The sequence below is a fragment of the Trachemys scripta genome, chromosome 4, assembly GCF_013100865.1.
Source record: "Trachemys scripta elegans isolate TJP31775 chromosome 4, CAS_Tse_1.0, whole genome shotgun sequence".
NCBI classification, from domain to species: Eukaryota; Metazoa; Chordata; order Testudines; family Emydidae; genus Trachemys; species Trachemys scripta.
The window spans coordinates 104,577,692-104,597,740 of NC_048301.1; the positions used below are offsets into that span (position 1 = coordinate 104,577,692).

The 20,049-nt window shown below is 42.2% G+C and overlaps 1 protein-coding gene across 3 annotated transcripts in view; it reads left to right on the forward strand.

Annotated features, from left to right (window-relative positions):
• The window catches only part of OSBPL5 (oxysterol binding protein like 5), a 217,441-nt gene that overhangs the window by 111,642 nt on the left and 85,750 nt on the right, over window positions 1-20,049 (forward strand). For 2 of the 3 annotated variants that reach the window (XM_034770239.1, XM_034770240.1), the window contains exon 2: window positions 6,915-7,071. The exons of the other annotated variant lie outside the window; for it this stretch is intronic. In XM_034770239.1, the coding sequence (XP_034626130.1) occupies window positions 6,936-7,071 (136 nt within the window). In that variant the 5' untranslated portion in view covers window positions 6,915-6,935. The remainder of the gene's footprint in view (window positions 1-6,914; window positions 7,072-20,049) is intronic. 3 annotated transcript variants of the gene reach the window in all.

A 20,049-nucleotide genomic window follows, 5' to 3' on the forward strand; every position in this document is an offset into this window, starting at 1 on the left:
GATTTTGGTCATCTGGAATGGTGGAAATCTCACAGGATCACTTGTTCTTATGAAATTGCACCCACGTCCAACTTAGAACCACAAAACTGGCCTCTTCCAATGTTGGATCTGACCTGGAGCCAAAACAATAGAGATTGAAATCCAGCCACTCCCCTTGAAATTCAAAGGGCTTCACACCTGCTATTCCCCTTTTGATCCCTCTCAAGTAGCAATGGGTTTGGAATGTCATCTGTGGGAAGCAAAATGAATTCCATACATGAAAGTTTCTCTTATGGGCAAAATCTGCTCTGGATCGATGGATGCTAAGCACCCCATGCATGGAGGAACCAGTGCAATACTGCTGTTGGATGGGCAGAATTTGGGAACTCATGCAAGAGGTCCACATCCTGAGCATGGCACAAGGCACAAGTCTGCAAGGGCTTCCTGTGCAGTTTTGAGGAGGAGTGAAAATGAGGCCTAGGGACAAATGAGTGGAAGGTTCTTGGCCAGAAGATCAGCAAAATCAGCTGACATGAATATTCCTCAGTTCTCCTTCCCCAGTGTGGCACTAGAGTAACAGCGCCTTATGCATCGCCCTGGATTTTCAAAAGCAGAAAACTAAATTCGCTTCCTAAATCCATATTTAGGCACCTAAATTAGGGCCTGATTTTCAAATGTGCTCAATACCCAGTAGTTCCCACTCAGATCAGTTCTGAAAATTTTGCCTCTGGTGCCTGCAAGTGGGTATTACCCAGAGATCTCAGGAATGCTATATAACTCTAGACCAGGGGTAGGCAACCTATGGCACGGGTGCCGAAGGCAGCACGCGAGCTGATTTTCAGTGGCACTCACACTGCCTGGGTCCTGGCCACCGGTCCGGGGGATTCTGCATTTTAATTTAATTTTAAATGAAGCTTCTTAAACATTTTAAAAATCTTATTTACTTTACATACAACAATAGTTTAGTTATATATTATAGACTTATAGAAAGAGACCTTCTAAAAACGTTAAAATGTATGACCGGCACGCGAAACCTTAAATTCGAGTGAATAAATGAAGACTCGGCACACCACTTCTGAAAGGTTGCCGACCCCTGCTCTAGACAGAAACAGGCAGGAGAGCCCATATGAACAGCTATAAAAATTACAAGTACAGTATGTAATCCCAACTATCTAAAGGAATTTGAATTACAGCAAACAATAAAGTGTTCTCACACACACACACACACACACAAACACAACATTGTTTCATGTGATTTTTCTACTTCATTGTGCACTGAACTCAGGAATGGAGTAAAATTCTCTGTCTACTAAGTTAAGTCTGCATATCTCAGCCCATTGCTGAGAAAGCATCATGGGAATCAAACTCTTCACATTTTTGAGAAATGAAATCTAGAGATATGTTTACACTACAGTTAGACACCAGTGGGTGGCCAGTGCGAGCTGACTCGAGCTCATAGGACTTGGGCTAAGGGGCTGTTTAATTGCAGTGTAGATGTTCAGGCTCTCGCTGCAGTACAGGCTCTAGGATCGTGAAAGGTGGGAGGGACCCAGAGCTCGGGCTGCAGCTCAAGCCTGAATGTCTACACTACAATTAAAAGCCCCTTAGCCTGAGCTCTGCAAGCCTGAGTCAGGTGGCACAGGTCAGCTGCAGGTTTTTAATCGCAGTGTAGACATACTCTAAGAGACCAAGACCAAGTCAACATCTGTTTTCTATATTGTTTTCTATACCAAAAATAAGGAAGCAGTGAATCTGGCACAGAGGGTTTCTACACCCCAGGGTCCAACATAGAAAAGGCCCTGTCACCTGTCAAATTTAAGTTGCAATGATGAACATAAGAACATAAGAATGGCCATACTGGGTCAGACCAAAGGTCCATCCAGTCCAGTATCCTGTCTGCCGACAGTGGCCAATGCCAGGTGCCCCAGAGGGAGTGAACCTAACAGGCAATGATCAAGTGATCTCTCTCCTGCCATCCATCTCCACCCTCTGACAAACAGAGGCTAGGGACACCATTCCTTACCCATCCTGGCTAATAGCCATTAATGGACTTAATCTCCATGAATTTATCTAGTTCTCTTTTAAACCCTGTTATAGTCCTAGCCTTCACAACCTCCTCAGGCAAGGAATTTCACAGGTTGACTCTGCGCTGTGTGAAGAAGAACTTCCTTTTTTTTTAAACCTGCTGCCCATTAATTTCACTTTGTGACCCCTAGTTCTTATATTATGGGAACAAGTAAATAACTTTTCCTTATTCACTTTCTCCACACCACTCATGATTTTATATACCTCTATCATATCCCCCCTTAGTCTCCTCTTTTCCACTGGGGGTCACTAAAAGATGGATGATGCATGAGGACAGATGCTTATCAGGATGAGGCTCAAGGGTGAAGTCTCAAATATAGCCAGGGTCTACAGACTACACCCTTAAGAGTTTTATAAACCAACAGTGGCAATGTGAAGCCAATCCATTACTTGAAAGGAGGCCAGCAGAGAGAATGCATGGTGTGTGAATAGAATCACATGTGTTCAAACCAGTGGACAAATGTGCTGCTGCATTCTGAACAAGTAGGCAATGGAGATGCTCTGCGTCAGGGATCCCTATTTAGTGGGAATAACAGGAATCGATCTTCATGGTCACAAGGACATGTGTTGTTGCAGCAAGGTTATGATTACAGCCTGTACGAAGTGTACACTGGGGAAAACCTGTTCGTACACTGTCACCCAGTGGCTTCCCCCAGCTGACAGGGACATCAATGTTCCTTGCTGCAAACAAGTCCCCTCAGTAAGTCTGATGAAGAAAGAAAGAGAGAGTAACTTCATAATAATGAGACTTTTTCTGTGACTCAGTGATGTGAAATAATAAATGAAGAACACAATAGTGTATAAAACATGTGCCCCAATGTCATCATAAATATGTAGATACAGTAGGCAAAGACTTTGAAAGTAAATGTATTCCGCCTGGCCTAAGCAAATACAGAGCACTATCCTGCTCCTATTGGAGGCTGTAGGAGTTTTGGCATTGATTTCAATGGAGCAGGCCCACCGCTCTAGAATCGAGTCTCTTGTATTATTACTGAGATGGAGCGATGCACATTCTCAGCTTTCTATTAAAAAAATCAAAGAGAAACTCTGCAGTGAAAACTGGGACTAGTGATAAGAGACAGATGGAAAATAGAGTTAAAGCTTGTAACTTATTCCTTAGCCCTCTTTCCATTGGGTGGACATTATGTTTCTGAATGATTTCTTGTTGCTATTTTTGATAAAATTGGCCTGTCTGGGCCAATGCTATTTGGGGAGAAAATCCCAAGGGTCTGCTTTTGCTTATGGCATCTTAAAAGCAATTCCAAAGGTGGAAAGTTCAGACAGGCTTTCTGGGAATAGAGACAGAAAATATCTCAGTGTGAGTATTCTAAAAAGAGTTATTTAAGCCAGTGTTATTTTTAAATATTTTTCCATGAGATAAGTGAACAGTTGCATTTTCTTTTTCTTTTTATTTAAATTAACTTTGAATTTAATGTTGCTCCCCAAGTACTCTATAGTCACAATGTAGAAATTTACACAACAAATGGATCTGTCAGCATCCATACAATTATTCTCTCAATCCAAATTGGCCCCAAACTGAACACTGGCTAAGCATCCTCTCAAACCTGTGGAGCAGTTTGGATCTGGACTTTGTGGCTCAGGCCCATCTAAGATTGAGCTGTCCTGTCCCCCAAAAGCAAATACTGGGACTGATTCTCCACTGCCTTCATTGATCCCCGTGCAAAGTAGTCACAATGAAATCCTGCTACTGTGACTCCTTAGCCTTTTACATCCATTTTGCAGAGGGGTAAATAATAATATTTAGCAGTTTTAGAGAACTTTGTATGCTCAAAGCATTGTACAGACCTTAATTCATCTTCTGTGAGGTAAGTGACATTATCCCCATTTTACAGAGGGGGAAACTAAAGGCAAGAAAGGTGAAGTGATTTGCCAAGGTCACAGAGTGAGTCGGGGTAGAGCTGGGATTAGAACTCAAGACAAACACTGAACTCATTCTTCTGGATGACACTGCCCTCGCTTCTGTAAAAATGCATATAATAGTGCATATTAAATTAGGTTCACATGCCCTAAAATTGATCTATGGGGAAGAAAGGAAACATCTTTCATACCATGACACGCCCCAGGATTGTGAGACACCTCGTCACCATCTGCCCTAAGTGTTAAGAAAGTGTGGTCTGTGCGTCAGTTCCCTTAAACCACCAGCCTCAGGCAACACAAGCACTGCCTTCCAGGCCTCACTCTCTCTATAGGGGAGCATTAGGCCCAAGTCCTCCCAACTTTCCCTTTAGTGTCCAGCCCCTTACCCACTGAACTGGCACAGAATTACCAGGCCTGCTGCTCTCTGAAAGGAACCCAGTACACTGCGGTTTATTACTTATCCCTTGGTACAAAACTCTGTTAAACACACAGCTCTTAGATATATTTATAGTGCAAACAAGAATAAATTGATTATCAAAGACCACAGGTTCAAATGATAGTGAGTATGAATAGTGGAAGCAAATGGTAACATATAAAGAAGAACAAACTTCCTAGAGACTAAACTTTAACTAACAAGTCTAGCTAGCTGTCTAAAGAAGCTTATCTCACCCAAAGTTCTCACCAGCATTTTCAACGAAGCCTGGATGAGACCCCCTTTTTCATGAAGCAAACTCACTCTGTTTACTTCCTAGCTGAAGGATGCCAGAATGTCTTCTATGTCCACCAAATATTCGCGAGCAGACCTCTGATGTGCACACCTTTCCCCCTCCCCCACCCCTCCACTGTTTACTTCTTCCTGCAACCTTTTTCTCTTTGAAGATTTTGCAATCCTTCATTAGTATTCGGTTCAGACTGGTGAGAGGAGACCCATTGTGAACCGTACAATACCTAATTGACATGTAAACAGCTGGATAGATTAACATTTCTTGTCTGGTGACCAGTCCCTAGACACAGACCGTAAGAACATAATTTTCAGTGTATATACATAACTCCTTACATAACATCCGTACATGCATTTTGCAATTACAATGACAGTTATAACCCATGTCACACTGGCTTTTATTTGAGACCTCACATGACACTCTTTGGTGAACTAGGTTGAACATGCCAGACCCAGAAGATCCCAGTAACCCTCATGCACCCCCTCCGGTGCCCCTTACCAGCTGGCACTAATAGATTCCTGGCTCACACTTACCTTTGGGCAGTGTAAGTGCTATTTACAGGGCCGGCTCTGGCTTTTTTGCCACCCCAGGCAAAAAAGCCTCCCGCTGCCCCTCCCCCCCCCGGCGGGGAGCCCGGCCGCAGCCCCGTTCTTCCCGGCTGGCCGGAGCGCCGGGGGAGGGTGGCGAGCCTGGCTGGGGCCCCACTCTCCCCGGGTGAGCGCCGCCCCCCTCCAGGTGCCGCCCCAAGCACATGCTTGGAGGGCTGGTGTCTGGAGCCGGCCCTGCTATTTAACTCAAAAAACATTATTATTGTTATTGCTTCCTATATGGATCAACGTAGCAGGTGCCAGAGACACTGCCCTAGCAAAATACAAGAGGATGTTTTCTCACATTCTGCTAGATTCTTGCCCTCCCCCCCTGCCCGCCTCCTGCTTTGTACTGCCTCAGTAGTGAAAAGCTCCCCTGAAGGGGCAGTTGAGGCTTCTCCTATCAGAGACGGAGTGGGGAGGGTTTCAGATGCAGGGAGGCGGTTTTCCCAGGAGCAGGGTGGAATGCGCAGCATCCCCCATGACCTTCAGCCAGTACAGTGGTCCATGTGGTATCACTTCAGCCAGTGTAATTTAAAGAGCCCCTAGGCTGCTTTAAATCATGCTGGGAGCTGTTTCCGCTGTGTTATCCTCAGCTGCACCAAGGAGCTGGCCCGTTATTTCTTCATAGCACGAAGAGATAGGCAAATTTACAGGCCATTTTTCAGGAAACAGTGCCCTGAAATTCCAGTGGGTCTCCCCCAAGCTCTCTTTCTTGTGCAATAATTCATCCTGTGAGAGAAAACATACCATGTATTCCCTTCAGCAAAGCCTGAAGGCAAAGTTAACTCCTACCACTGCTCATGAGAACTCTGCCTCCAATTGCACATCAGAGGGAGAATAAAGCCTAGAAATCAGGAAGATAATCATAATACTCAATTGTGATGGGTAAAAAAGAACTGCTTGTCAGAAAGGTATAAAAGAAACCTTTAATTCCAGTCAGGATAATCTGTGCTTCAGCTGTGCGGTGGTAAATAGCACAGCACTACCCAGCTTTTGTACTGAGATGTAGGGAGGCTTTCAGGAAGATAAGTGCTGTTCCGTAGCCCAATAGAGAGGAAAAGCTTACCCCTATTGATCAAACTTTGAAGCTGATCTAATGGCCATTTGAAAAAAAGTGTGATGCTGCTCAAATGTGCTGTTTGAAGAAATCGGGCAGGAGGGACACTGGCTTTTCAGTGCTAGTTCCCTGTGCAGCTCAAGTTACTCATATCAGGATCCTGGCAGCTGATCTTCCTCTATAAACCTTAGATTAGACTCTGATCTCAGTGACTGCAGCCTAAAGCCAGAACCTTCTTTTTAAAAAAGGTTGCAAAGCAATTCGGTGTTCTGCTCTTGCTAGGTCCAGAAAGTAACCATTACCTAGGAAGTATCTTCAGAGCCTCATAAAGGAATGGATGTTACACCGGCTGGATCGATGAATGGGAGTTTGTAGCAGTGTCACTCCACTTCCCCACAGTTCATGAATGGCCAAGAGTCAGAAGAACAGGAATTTGGCTGTTCCTACTAATATAGCAGTTTCTTTGAAGAGCTCTCTGGCATTCTAAAAATGGAATCGACACTCTGTTTAGGTAGCTCTGAAGAAGCAGAGTCATCTGCATGTGAAACTTTGGTTTCTTGTGTCTTGGCATTAACTGTTATTATTTCTGTCCCTTCCTTTTAGAAAACCCCTACTGCTCATGCCATGAAGGAGGAGAATTTTCTTCGTCGCAGGTTCTCTCTCTGTCCTGCTTCTTCCACCCCTCAGAAAATTGACCCTCGCAAGCTGACACGGAATCTGTTCTTCGGGGCTGATAATGAGATCTACCCACTCAGCCCAGGTCAGTGCTTGCTACATGGCTTCACAATGTGCCACATGCTGCTCTCAGCCTATCTTCAATCATCTCAAATCTCAGTGCAGCGCATATGCACAAACAAACAGTACCACACCTACTGAACTAATCCTCTGGGTGGGTGAGTGTAAGTGGATTTTATTAGAGCATCTGCAAGAAACAAAGAAAAACAGCTTTATATGGAAGCATGAGCAGGAGATCAAACTTGTTCAGTAAAGGAGGCCCCCAATCCTCCCCCCAATGAGGTATTGAGTGGTTCCTGTCAAATGCTACAACCCTTCTGCTCCCATTGATTTAAGTGGGGAATGAAGGACATTCATGCCTCAGAGATGGGGCTCAGAGCTAGTTAAACACTGAATGGCCTAAAATTTAAGAAGTGATTTTGGATATCTCTGTTTTGGGGTGCCCAATTTGAGGAACCTAAAATGGATCACCCTAAAAGGCAGATCCTTTTAAGGCATCACATGGGCACCCAAAAATTGAGGAACCCAATATTTCCAGCCCCTTTTGCAAATTGTGATTACTACTTTTAAGTCACTTGACCCTACAGCGCACAATAAACGTTACAAATGCAAATGCTCTTTCACCAATGATCATAAATATCTTCAGCACTTTTCCCGGCAATATGCTCAGCTGCAGTAAGTATAACACCAGCTTCAAGAGTTCACAATACTTCCTTCAGGTTTAGTCTAAAATTGCTAGCAAACATCTGCTCTACAGGAAATGAAAGTCATGATATTGTTTTGGTATTTGCTGTGTGTAATAAATACTCAATCAAAATGTTTCTCTGATTGCAATCTGCAAACAGTGCTTCAGATTCCAGTTTGTAAACATGTGCTTTAACCTTAGATGAGGGAGCAATCATATTTTTGCAAAGTCATAATTTGTGGTTGTCATTTCTGTACTTAATAATCAAGTCTAGTAGCACCTCAGTGAGTTGTCAGCACATTGATATTTCAGGAGAAAAGGACACAGCACCTGCAAAAAGCAAGGCAATATTTAGTATTTATATAGCACCCAAAAAGATACTCAGGGTTAGATCCACAAAGGAATCTATTTAACTGCCTTTTTAGACACCAGTGACATTCACAAAACCACTGCCCAACTATCATCTCCCCCAGTAGGTGCCTAAACTCCATAGACATCTATGTTTCTGCCAGTGGGCATATGCAAAGCTGACTGAATACTGATGCCACCAAGCTGTTTGATACCTGAGCTCACATCTAAGCCCTGCTGGGGTTCTCAAACCACGCATTTTCTTGCCTATCTTGCTGGCATGCCTACCTAACACAAAAGATATCAGGGATGAGCAGATGAGGACTCTGGGAGGCTGGCTGGCATGAGTGTAAGTGCCTAGTGTATGCACCTGAGATATAGGAGATATCCAAATTTGAATCCCTGATTTGGAGCAGGGACTCAAACCTGATTCTCCCACATCACTGGTGAATGCCCTAACCACTGGGATATACAGTCAAACTTGCCCTACTTTTCTCTTTGGCCTATTGAATATTTAATCATTCATACTAAATGGAACAGTTTCAATAGGAGAGATTGAAACCCATCCTAGAATAGCCTGTAGCTCTGGCATTCTCCCGGGACAAGCAGACCTAAGTTCAAGTTCTTGCTCCAAATCAGAAAGAACAGAGATTTGAAAACAGGATGTCTATGTGCCAGGTAATTGCCCTAGCCACAGGGCTATAATGACATGGGAAAGGAGCGGGGGTCTGACTGACTCCCAAGTAGAGGGAGACTTCCTCTGGCCCAGAATTAGGCACCCAACTACCTTTATCCCGGCCGTTCTCTGTGGCATTATTTACTGACTAGCTTAGGCAGCTCCATGCTCAGCTTTCTGGCTTCTGATTCCCTTTCTTAGGCACCTAATTCTCTCCATGGAGAGCCTGGGCACCTAACTCAGGACTGTGAATTCTACTGGGCAGCAGGCACCTAAGAGACCCCTTTGTAAATCTGACCCTCAGTGCTTCACAAACAAAGAACAAGGTCAGATCTGGAACCAAAGAGCTGACAAGCGAGGGCCAATCGTAGGCCTGGCCGAAATGCTGAATTTTTGGTTTGGGGCTAATTTCAACATTTTGAACAACAAAATTAATTACAATTCAGAACAGAAATAACTATTATCAAAATTCCTTTAAATTGGAATTTCCTGAACAAAAAAAATCAGTCTTGGAAAATTTGTTCAGGATTTTAGAATGTTGTTTCAGAGTTTCAAAATTTAATTTCAGATTTTATTTCATTAGTTTTATTCTCTTACATTTTTATTTTACATAATTTCACGACCTGTCAGTAGTGCGAGGTTAGGGTGAACAGTATATGTTACAACTATGTAGGGTTGTTAGTAGTACCACTGATGTGTCATATTATGCTATAATGTTCTATTGTAAAATTCATTAAGGGCAGCTGCGACTTTGTACCAATTGAAACATCTTATCTTCTGTAGATCGAAATGTCTCCTGTTTGTCTTGTAATGAAACAGTTTAACTAGCAGCTGCCCTTAATGAGTTTAAAAGTAACATAAAAATAATAGGATTTTAACTATCATGTCATTCTGACATGCCAGTTGTACTAGTGCATATTATACACTACTACAACTCACATCATGAAATAATGTAAAAATATAAATGTGAGAAAAATTCCAAAGAAATTTTAAAATCCAAAATGAAATTCCAAAATCCCAGTAATTTTCTAAAACATTTTTTTCCAGTTCAAATTTTCGGTCACTCTGTCCTTTTAAAAATATTTAGATTTTGATTAAACTAGCATTTTCCATTGAAAAAAGATGTTGACAAAAAATTTCAATCCAGCTCCAGTCAATAATTTAAAAATGTATGGGTGTCCAGCTTGAGACAGGTTGGGCCTGATTTTGAGCAATTGAAAATTAGTCCACAAGCTTCTCAGCCTGAACATGTAAACATTGAGACACCTAATATGTTTGCCCACTTTCAAAAGTTTGACTGCAGACAACTACAACTCCATATAGATATGTGGCAGGAGTAAAAAGCCTTTGCAGTAGACTACTTTGTCATTGCTAAGCCAACCCAGGAGATGGGCCAGCTTTTAGAGTTTGGGAAGCCTATTTGTCAACTTTAGGGAACTTAAATTTTGAAGAGCATGGGCAAAGAGTTTTCCTGCTGTCATCAGCTTCCTCTGCTGCAGGATAAATGGAGATCAGCTGCTTGTCATGGGGTCCATGCAGAATAATTACTAACAGTCTCAAAAATTCAATTAGCTCATCTGTGAGGTGCTGAGTGCTCTTTAACACCCACATAAACTAAAGAGAGCTGAGGGTTTGTAGCAGATGCTCAGCACATCCTGGGTTGAGTCCCCTCTTACCACAGGCTTTGATTCTTTATTGGCCTTTTACATTGTTTCTCCTTGCTTCTTGTAGATGGAGCAGTCTAATTGGCCTGGCCTAAACCCACTGGGTGTATGTGTGTAACAAGTGCAGTGTGCTGGATTAGAGCTTTTGTTGCCTTTCTCTGCTTAGCTAGAGGAACCTGGAACATTGGTACAAATGATGAAAACAGCCACCCATCTTTCATCCCCTCCCTTCTCAATTTAGGAGAGTGTGGGCCAGAGATACAATTTAAAAAAGCACAAATTAGTACAAGTCACTGTTCTAACTAAGAGTTCTGGGTGTGTGTCCGGGGGTGGAGGAGTCTTTTGTCCTCCTTCCTTGGATTTTTATCCCATTTATTTTTCCTTCCAGCTCATTCTATCTCCACAACACTTCTTAAGTTTGCCTTTTCTTTCTTTGAAAGCACAGACTCTCTTCCACCATCTCCTATGTTTGCTTTCTCCCCACCCCCAATTCTCTCTACACCACCTCTCTCCCCCATGGTGTGTTGTAGCTTCCTCTTTAGTCCTTTTCTTCTATTCCCTTTTTTCCTACTGTATCTCATTCTATCTCCTTTCCAAGGGTCAATATGGTGTCTCTCCTCACTGGGAATCACCTTTGTAGTTCCCCTCCTCCCATGGGCTCTGATAGATGCTGCTACTCCTGTGAAGAAGTCTGGGTTTCCCTTCTCTCTGTCCGCTGTGAAGGCTTTTCCACTGATTGCTCTCTTCCCCACCCCCCACCCCCAAGTTTGTGTCCGGATGCTGTATTATCAGCTCAGAGAAGGAACTACGGTAAGTTGTATGCAGTCCCGTTACGGGCTAGGAAGGAGCTTGCAGTGGCCTCGCACCGTCAGCAGAAGTTCAGCTATTTCTCACACAGAATCAAGTCAGTCATAGTTGCTCTCTACCACAGTTGGGGCAACAGGTTTCACAAGCCCAAAAACTAGTCTTGGGTGGCTTTAGGACATGTAAATAAATATAGTAAAAAGTTAGTAACAGACTTTACATCCCTGTCAAACTATATCAGGAAGGTTCTCTGAAGTGAGGAAACTAGTACTGTTGTTTTGTTTTGTTTTTTAAGGGGGAGATCAACTGAAATAGCTCTTCTGGCTCTTTGCCTACTGTTACATATAACACTTCTGATTACTGTAGCTGAAATAATTTAGAGGAAGATATATTTCTCTCTATATAGAAGGTACACAAACTGGAGAATCCGTTTCATTAGTTTCTCTTATTTATGTTTTTTTCCCCGCAGAAGGAAGAGAAACCATTTTTAGAAGAAAGTAGGATGTGGTTGGAAGACCACAGAATTTGACAGGGGGAGTAACACTTTTAACCTTTTTTTTTTTTTTAATTGGCTACACTTCAGGTGAATGTTCTCTCTTTAAATCAGAGCTTAGAGTAGCCCTGGCACATATAGGTCCCCCCAACATTAGAGATCCACACCTCACATGCTGTGGGCCCTGCCTAAGAGCACATACCTGCAGGTATAAAGGGCCAAAGGTTCATATAAGTATAGTCCCCTGGTATTTCTACCATTCTGGGTAACACTTTCCTCCAGAAAACACAGACTCTATTTGCAGTGGAAGTTTATTGCTGTGTATAGTATCAGTTATAACTAAAGTTTGAGTGTTATCTAAATAGAAAGAAAACTAAGGGAAAAATTTAAAAACCTTGCACCTTTCAAGTGAATGCATCCAAAGCTCCCTTTAAGGTGAAGGGAGAGGTGAATTGGGTTTGTGCCCTTTTTAACTTCTTTGTCATGTATAAAGAAGGCTTGAAAATAGTTCATATAGGAAAAAAAAATCAGTTCTCTCTTTGCCAGAGAACTTTGGAGAGGACTGGAGAGCTAGTGGGATAATGACATCACAAGCAACAATGAAAGGTTAGTAATTGAGAAAGGGATTTTTAGTCTGGCTGTTGAAAACCCTGAGTTTTTTTCTTTAATTTTGTGAACCCCTATTTAACAGAAACACCTGACAAACACTTGGATGAAAAGCTCTTTCTTATAGATTCACACCTGCCCACCCTCTCAATTACAGGCTAAGAGAACTCCCACTCCAAACCACAAAGAATTCCTCCTGCAGAATCAGAGAAAACAAGACTTGGTATAGAGATTTTTTTTAAGTCTCTGAATGCTTTTCAGACTTTAAATATGAGACAGGCATCAAACCACCACCAACGAGCACTTTGAATTATTAGTTACAAAGGAACAAGAGGATTAGTACAGGCACAGCTACCATTGTCAGAAAAGTGGAAGCAGCATTATCTACAGAATGAACTTTGTACAACTTAAAGCGAGTCTCCCTTGGAGACAAGCCATTTATGCCTACGTGAGTTGCTGAACAAGGGTGAGGGCCTTACAAAAGCTTCTGTAAGGAGACTAAAGATACTTTAAGAAATGCTTAGATACCTAAGCAGGTTAGGCGCTTAATATCTATTGACTTTTAGTGGGAGTTAAGCACTAACCTGCTTAAGCATTTTTGTAAATCCCAGGTGCCTATGTGCATCTTTTGGTTCCTAAATACCTTTGTAAATCAGGCCCAAGATCCATACACACAACTACATTTCAGCCTAATATCTACTTTACGCAGTTTTAACTCATTGTGATCACACTAGCTGGGCATCAGTGCAGGTTTTGCTCCATATTGTCTTGTTAGGGGGGAGGGATAGCTCAGTGGTTTGAGCATTGGCCTGCTCAACCCAATATTGTGAGTTCAATCCTTGAGAGGGCCACTTAGAGATCTGGAGCAAAATCAGTACTTGGTCCTGCTAGTGAAGGCAGGGGGCTGGAGTCAATGACCTTTCAGGGTCCCTTCTAGTTCTATGAGAGAGATCTATCTCAATGTATTAGTTATTATAGCCTGTGTTTTTCTATGTGGTTATTCATATGCTATACCAGAAAGATTATGAAGCAACAATTCTCCTATTGTATTAAGCTAATCAGTGCACTCCTTATCCCGCACTTATTTAGCTTCATGTTAAGAGAAAGTGACCCTAGTAGTTATCAGTCACGCTTATTAGATTATCACTTACTAAGGGAGAAGTAAATTGAACCTGTGGGTCAAGACATGGTAGTGAGCCTCAAGTAAAAAAAAAGCTGCTACTCTTCCAGAAAGGATCAGGATATTTATTATAACTATATAGAAGAACAAACAGAAAGTATCAATAACTCAAATGCATAACATATGGTATATAACCACAGACTATATTATTACAGGCTTTCTCCAGGATGTTTTTAGCACTCAGAAAACTGTGATTTCACTACGCTTTCAATACGATCAATTAATCTTCCTTCTGGACCCATTGCTATTACTGAGCTCAAAGCTTTTGCTTTATCCTTTTATAGGAGCCTTTCCCAGCATGCTGTCTGTCTTAGTAGCTGGCCCTTTAAATCTGTGAGGGAATGAGCTGTAGCTCTAATATAGTCATTTTGTGATTGGGGGGGAAGGAACTGCTGCTTTTTAAAAAGCTGGTAAGTGTTTGGCTTTTTATGTATTTGCTTGTTTTTCTTTTTCTGGAGGGGATAATGTGCTTTCTGCTGTGGAGGGGGGTTTATCTTTTGGGGTCTGCTGCTTTTTTCACCTTTTGTGTTTGATACTGGGAAACTTCCAAAGATCCTTTGAATCTGCCATCAAAAGAAGGGCTTTCTGTCTCTCTGCAGTGCTCCAAGAAGCCTGCTTGAGATCGTCTGTTAAAGTTACCTGAAAAACTGATATCTTACTGTGTGACGTTCTATGCAATTAATGAAGAGGATAAGGACACAATATAACCTAGATGCTGACACATAGAAGCATTTATCAGCATGTATCCAATGCTTCTATTTAGTAGGGTGAACAAGAGGAAAGTATTCAGCTGTGGGAGAATTACAGACTGCAGAGCTAAGTACAGCAACTGCATAGATGTGTGAATGCATTCTAACTTCCACTCAGTCTCGGATGCCTGTAGGAATATGGGGAGGAAAGTGCCAGCAAAGGTACCAAGGGCAGGGGATCAGTCAGAGTCCCGGCTCCCATTTGCATGGTTGAGCGCTGTGTACTCTCCCTCCCCTTCCCTTCCCACCCTCCCCCCCCCCCCAACCTCCCTGTGGCTTTTTTCTATGTGAGCTGAGGGTGTGAGGTTTTGGAGTACCCTGTCTGCAGGGTTGGACAGGGGTATATGAAAACTTCACAGGAAGATCTCCAAGCTATGGTAGACTGAGCATAAGTTCCCACAAAATCTATGTTTGGTAGGGGGCCAACCCAACTGAGGTCCACAAAAGCATCAGTGAGGTCAGGAGGCAAAGGATTTGGAGATTTCATTTGGGTTGGGGACTGACCTGAGGCTATGTTCTAGCATAATATGCTGCCATATGCCCCCTCCTTCCTTCACTTCAGCGTTGTAAAGAGGCCTTGAACAAGGAGCTTGGTTTTGACTGGCTGTCTGTGACAAAATATATATTGGGTCACCCCAAGTGACACTTCCCTGCAAGAAATCTTTCATTATGAAGAGATGAGGATATGCCACTTGCAGAAGTGAACCTTTTAATTTTGCTCTGGCATACATACTACACCAATGTTGATTTGAGTTTTCTTTGTTAGTAAATGTACAATAGGTATGTAAATAAAATCAATATAAAAAGCCATATTCAGCCAATTTGTTGCAAAATACAGTTATGTTTTCCCAGAAATTATGATAGTTTTAAATGAAGTCTATAGGATCTGTGGTTTGCTGTTACGTGAATTAAGAACAGGAAACATGGGTAAACTACAGATACAAAAACATTTTAGTGTTTTGTCTTTTGCTCATTTCACACACAAAAAATATATGAAGGCACTATTTGGACACAGCTGGCTCCCAATAATCATGTTTATTAACTGTCTGCAAACATACAAGGCCTAGCTCAGTGCATACTGCTGCTCTGAGTGATTTCTGGTGGTTCTAAAACTGAAAACAGTGCTTGCAAATTACTTATGCCTTTATACTATTGTCAGTTGAAGCAGCTAGTTGAACTTTGAGACTCACACAGCAGCAATGTGGCTTGGTACACTTCAATGGAATTTGGAAAACTCTCTCTGTGGTTAGAATATCTTCACCTTCTTTGTGTTAATTCCAAAATTCCATCATAGAAATGCCAGCCCTCAGTTTGACCATGTTTGTGGGAACATGCAAAATGGTTCCCAGTGTTGTATGTTGTCCCAACAACTTTGTAGCTATAAGGACAACACCTTTGCTTCAAAAGACTCTGTTTCATGCAAATAATTTGATGGCTTATTGAACTAACCAGTATTTTGAAACATTACTTTAAATGTTAATGCTATATTCAGTTTACTTGGAAAAGAGCTACAGAGGGCAGAGGAAGGATTTTTCTGAAGTAGGGCATTTCATTTTTCTCTGATCAGTGAATGGTATTTGAAAAGATACAGGAGTTGATCACCCTTACTGTTAAATGAGGCACACATCTTTCTAATTTGAATTTTTCTGGCTTCAGCTTCCCGTCATTGGTTCTTGTTCTCTGCTGGGTTAAAAGAGCCTGTTACGACCCAGTATTTTGTCCATGTTGAGGTATTTACACACCATAATCAAGCCATATCTCAGTCTTCCTTTGAATAAGCTAAACCGATTGAGCTCTTTAACTCATACTGTAAGGCATTTTCTACAGCCCTTGAATCACTTTTTATCTCTTTTCTGTGCCCCCTCCAATTTTTCAACATCCTGTTTAAATGCGGACACCGGAACTGAATACAGCATTCCAATACTGGTTTCACCACTGCCATAATCAGAGGTAAAATCATCTCTCTACTCGTATTCATTACTCCTATTTATACATCTAAGGATCACATTGGGAGCTCACATTCAGTTATTTAGCCAAATCATTGATAAAGTTGACAATAAAGTGGAAAGTTTGCTTATGAAATTTGTGGATGACACCAAGATGGAAGGGGTTGTAAGCACTTAGGAGGGCAGGATTAGAATTCAAAATGATCTTGACAAATTGGATAATTGGTCTGAAATTAACAAAATTAACTTCAATAAAGACAAGTGCAAAGTACTTCACTTGGGAAGGAAAAATCAAATGCAAAACAGGGAATAACTGGGTAGGCAGTAGTACTGCTGAAAAGAACCTAAGGGTTATAATGGATCATACAGTGAACATGAGCCAAGAATGTGGTGCAATGGTGAAAAAGGCCATTAGCATTCTGGGGCGTTTTAAGAGGAGTGTTGTATGTAAAACCAAGAGGTAACAGTCGTGCTCTACTCTGCACTGGCTAGCCTGGGCGGAGAACTGCGTCCTGTTCTGGGCACCATGCTTTAAGAAAAACGTAGAGTAAATTGGAGAAAGTCCAGAGGACAGCAACAGAAATGCTAAAAGGTTTAGAAAACCTGACCTCTGAGGAAAAGTTACAAAAACTGGGCATGTTTTGTCTTGAGAAAAGAAGACTGAGGGGAAACCTGATAAGTCTTCAAATACATTAAGGGCTGTTATAAGGAGGATGGTAATCACTTGTTCTCGATGTCCAAGGAAGGTAGGACAAGAACTCATGGGTTTAATCTACAGCAAGGGAGATTTAGGTTAGATATTAGAAAGATTTTCCTAACTACAAGGATTGTTAAATACTGGAATAGGTTACGGAATCCTTGTCATTGGAGATTAAGAACAGGTTGGACGAATGCTTGTCAGGGAAGGTCTAGATATTCTTGATTCAGCCTCAGAACAGGGGGGCTGGAGTAGAAGGTCTCTCAAAGTCCTTTCCAGCCCTACTTTTCTATGATTCTATGACTTAAATCCTTTTCAGAGTCACTGTTTTCCAGGACACAGTCCCCCATTTGATAGATATGGCCGGTATTCCTTGTTCCTAGATGAATTAAAATGGATTTTGCTTGAATCCAGATCGCTCTATAGGACTGCTCTGTCCTCCTCATTTGCCATTCTTCTAATTTTTATATCATCCACAAACCTTATCAGGAATGATTTTTATATTTATCCTGATTGTTGGTGAAAATATTAATGAGTGTTGGGCCTAGTACTGATTCCTGCAGAACCCTCTAGAAACACCTCCATTCAGAGAACTTTGTCAACTACTTCTTGAGACCGGTCAGTTAGCCATTTTTTAATCCATTTAACATTTGCTTTAAAAAGTGAGTGCTATACAATATCAATAATCAGCATGTCATACGGTACTCAGTCAAAGTATATTATATCTGTTCTGGAGAGATTGTTATAGCACATTCACTGCTGCAGTATTTGAGCACCTGGAAGTATTGTATTAAGCAACGTGACTATACATCTATCTTTCGGTGTTTGTTCTCTCATCCTCCCCCACCCCCAGGGATAGAAGCAAGTGCAGTGGATTGTCTTGTTTAGGTTTGTTTGTTATTTAAAAATACATGTTGCTATTATGTGTGTGTTAGAGAAGGCAAGGTCAAAGAAATTAGCCTTGCACTTGGAGTAGAAGGTGGTGACGTTTGTGATTGTCCTGAGTTCCTGGTGGAGTTCATTTCACAGTCTGAGAACTGCCCCCCTTGAAAGTTCTGCCTACTGCATGTACAAGCTTTACCCATGCACTGCTACAGACTAGGGACCGAATGGCTAGGCAGCAGTTCTGCAGAAAAGGACCTAGGAGTCAACAGTGTGCCCTTGTTGCCAAGAAGGCTAGCGGCATTTCAAGCTGTATAAGTAGGGACATTGCCAGCAGATTGAGGGACGTGATCATTCCCCTCTATTTGACATTGGTGAGGTCTCATGTGGAGTACTGTGTCCAGTTTTGGGCCCCCACACTACAAGAAGGATGTGGAAAATTTGGAAAGAGTCTAGCGGAGGGGAACAAAAATGATTAGGGGGCTGGAGCACATGACTTATGAGGAGAGGCTGAGGGAACTGGGATTGTTTAGTCTGCAGAAGAGAAGAATGAGGGGGGATTTGATAGCTGCTTTCAACTACCTGAAAGGGGGTTCCAAAGAGGATGGATCTAGACTGTTCTCAGTGGTACCAGATGACAGAACAAGGAGTAATGGTCTCAAGTTGCAGTAGGGGAGGTTTAGGTTGGATACTAGGAAAAACTTTTTTACTTAGGAGGGTGGTGAAGCATTGGAATGGGTTACTCTGGGAGGTGGTGGAATCTCTTTCCTTAGAGGTTTTTAAGGTCAGGCTTGACAAAGCCCTGGCTGGGATGACTTAGTTGGGGATTGGTCCTGCTTTGAGCAGGAGGTTGGATTAGATGACCTCCTGAGGTCCCTTCCAACCCTGATATTCCATGATTCTATATTTAGAGTTACATTGTGCCTGAGGAGCAGAGCTGTTGACCATGGAATTTCTTCCACATCTTAGGAAATCTTCTAGATAGCCTGAACCCAGGCCATCGAGCACCTTGAAGATCAGGACCAAGATCTTTAAATTGCTTAGAAATTCAATGGGAAACAACTGCAGAGAGCAGAGGATACATGTGATGTGTTTGTGGTAGCTTCGGTTGCTGAGGAGGTGCCCTGCCGTATACTGTACTAGCTGGAGCTTCCTAAATGCTGAAGGTTTCGTGCCCAAGTTTATAATGTGGCTGTAGTCCAGCTGAGAGGTGACAAAGGCATGAATAATTGAGGTCAGGTCATTGCCCATGAGGATGGGATGGAGTCTCCTAGCCAACTGGAGATGGCAAGAAAGCATGACTTGTAGCTGCTGCTATGTGAGAACTTAGCGTCAGCAAGGAATCCAAGAGTACTCTTAAATTTATGAATCTAATTATAGCACAGCTATAGCTCTGTTATTGTTACAGTTAAGACCTGCTTTCTATTTAAAGCTCAACTCTGAGTGCTCTAAAGTCCACATGGTTACTTGAATTGCTTTGAAATTTGGCATGTCTCATGGGGTCATGGGGCTCTGTTAGTGATTTGAATTTGGGGTCATTTGATGACAAGTTTCCCAAAATACAGCGCCTGGTGGGGGATGGGGGAAGAGACCACTTTTCTTAAAGTTGACCCATTCTGGCAATGCTTATTTGTGCACAAAAAGTGATCAAACCAAGGTTCAGATCATTGCACCGGTGCTCAAGGGTTACCCCCAAAACCCTTTGGGGGAATCAAATTAAAATGTTATTTGAAAGAGTTTCATTTCTTAATTTAGGTGCCTGAGAAGGCTCGTGCATCCAGTGGATTACACTGTGCATGTGCAGAGAGAGGCTAACTATTTGTAAGATAACTTCTCCATCACAGGATCTGTGTGGCTCCCGGGGTATGTTATGGTTCTCTAATCTAAGTGCTATCCCAGGCACCAACCCAATCTGCCTCTGTCAAAGGGTTTTTTATTATTGTTGGGAAATATCTGAGTACAGCAGAGTATTCAGAAAGCTCTGAAATGACTTTTTTTTTTTTTTTTTTTTTTTTTAAGAAAAACTGCACATGCTTTCTATGAAGGTGACTGGGGTGGAAGAGTAGGTGGGAATGAGAGGCAAGTGTTGGGGGATAAGGTGATGGGGACCTAGCGGGAATGGGAGGGCCCTTCCATTTTAGAAGGAAAATGCCCTTCTTTGACAGTCTCTTAGATCCGTGGCTCTCAACTTTTCCAGACTACTGATTTGTCTTGTGTACCCAAAACATAGTTGCTTACAAAATCAGACATAAAAATACACAAGTGTCACAGCA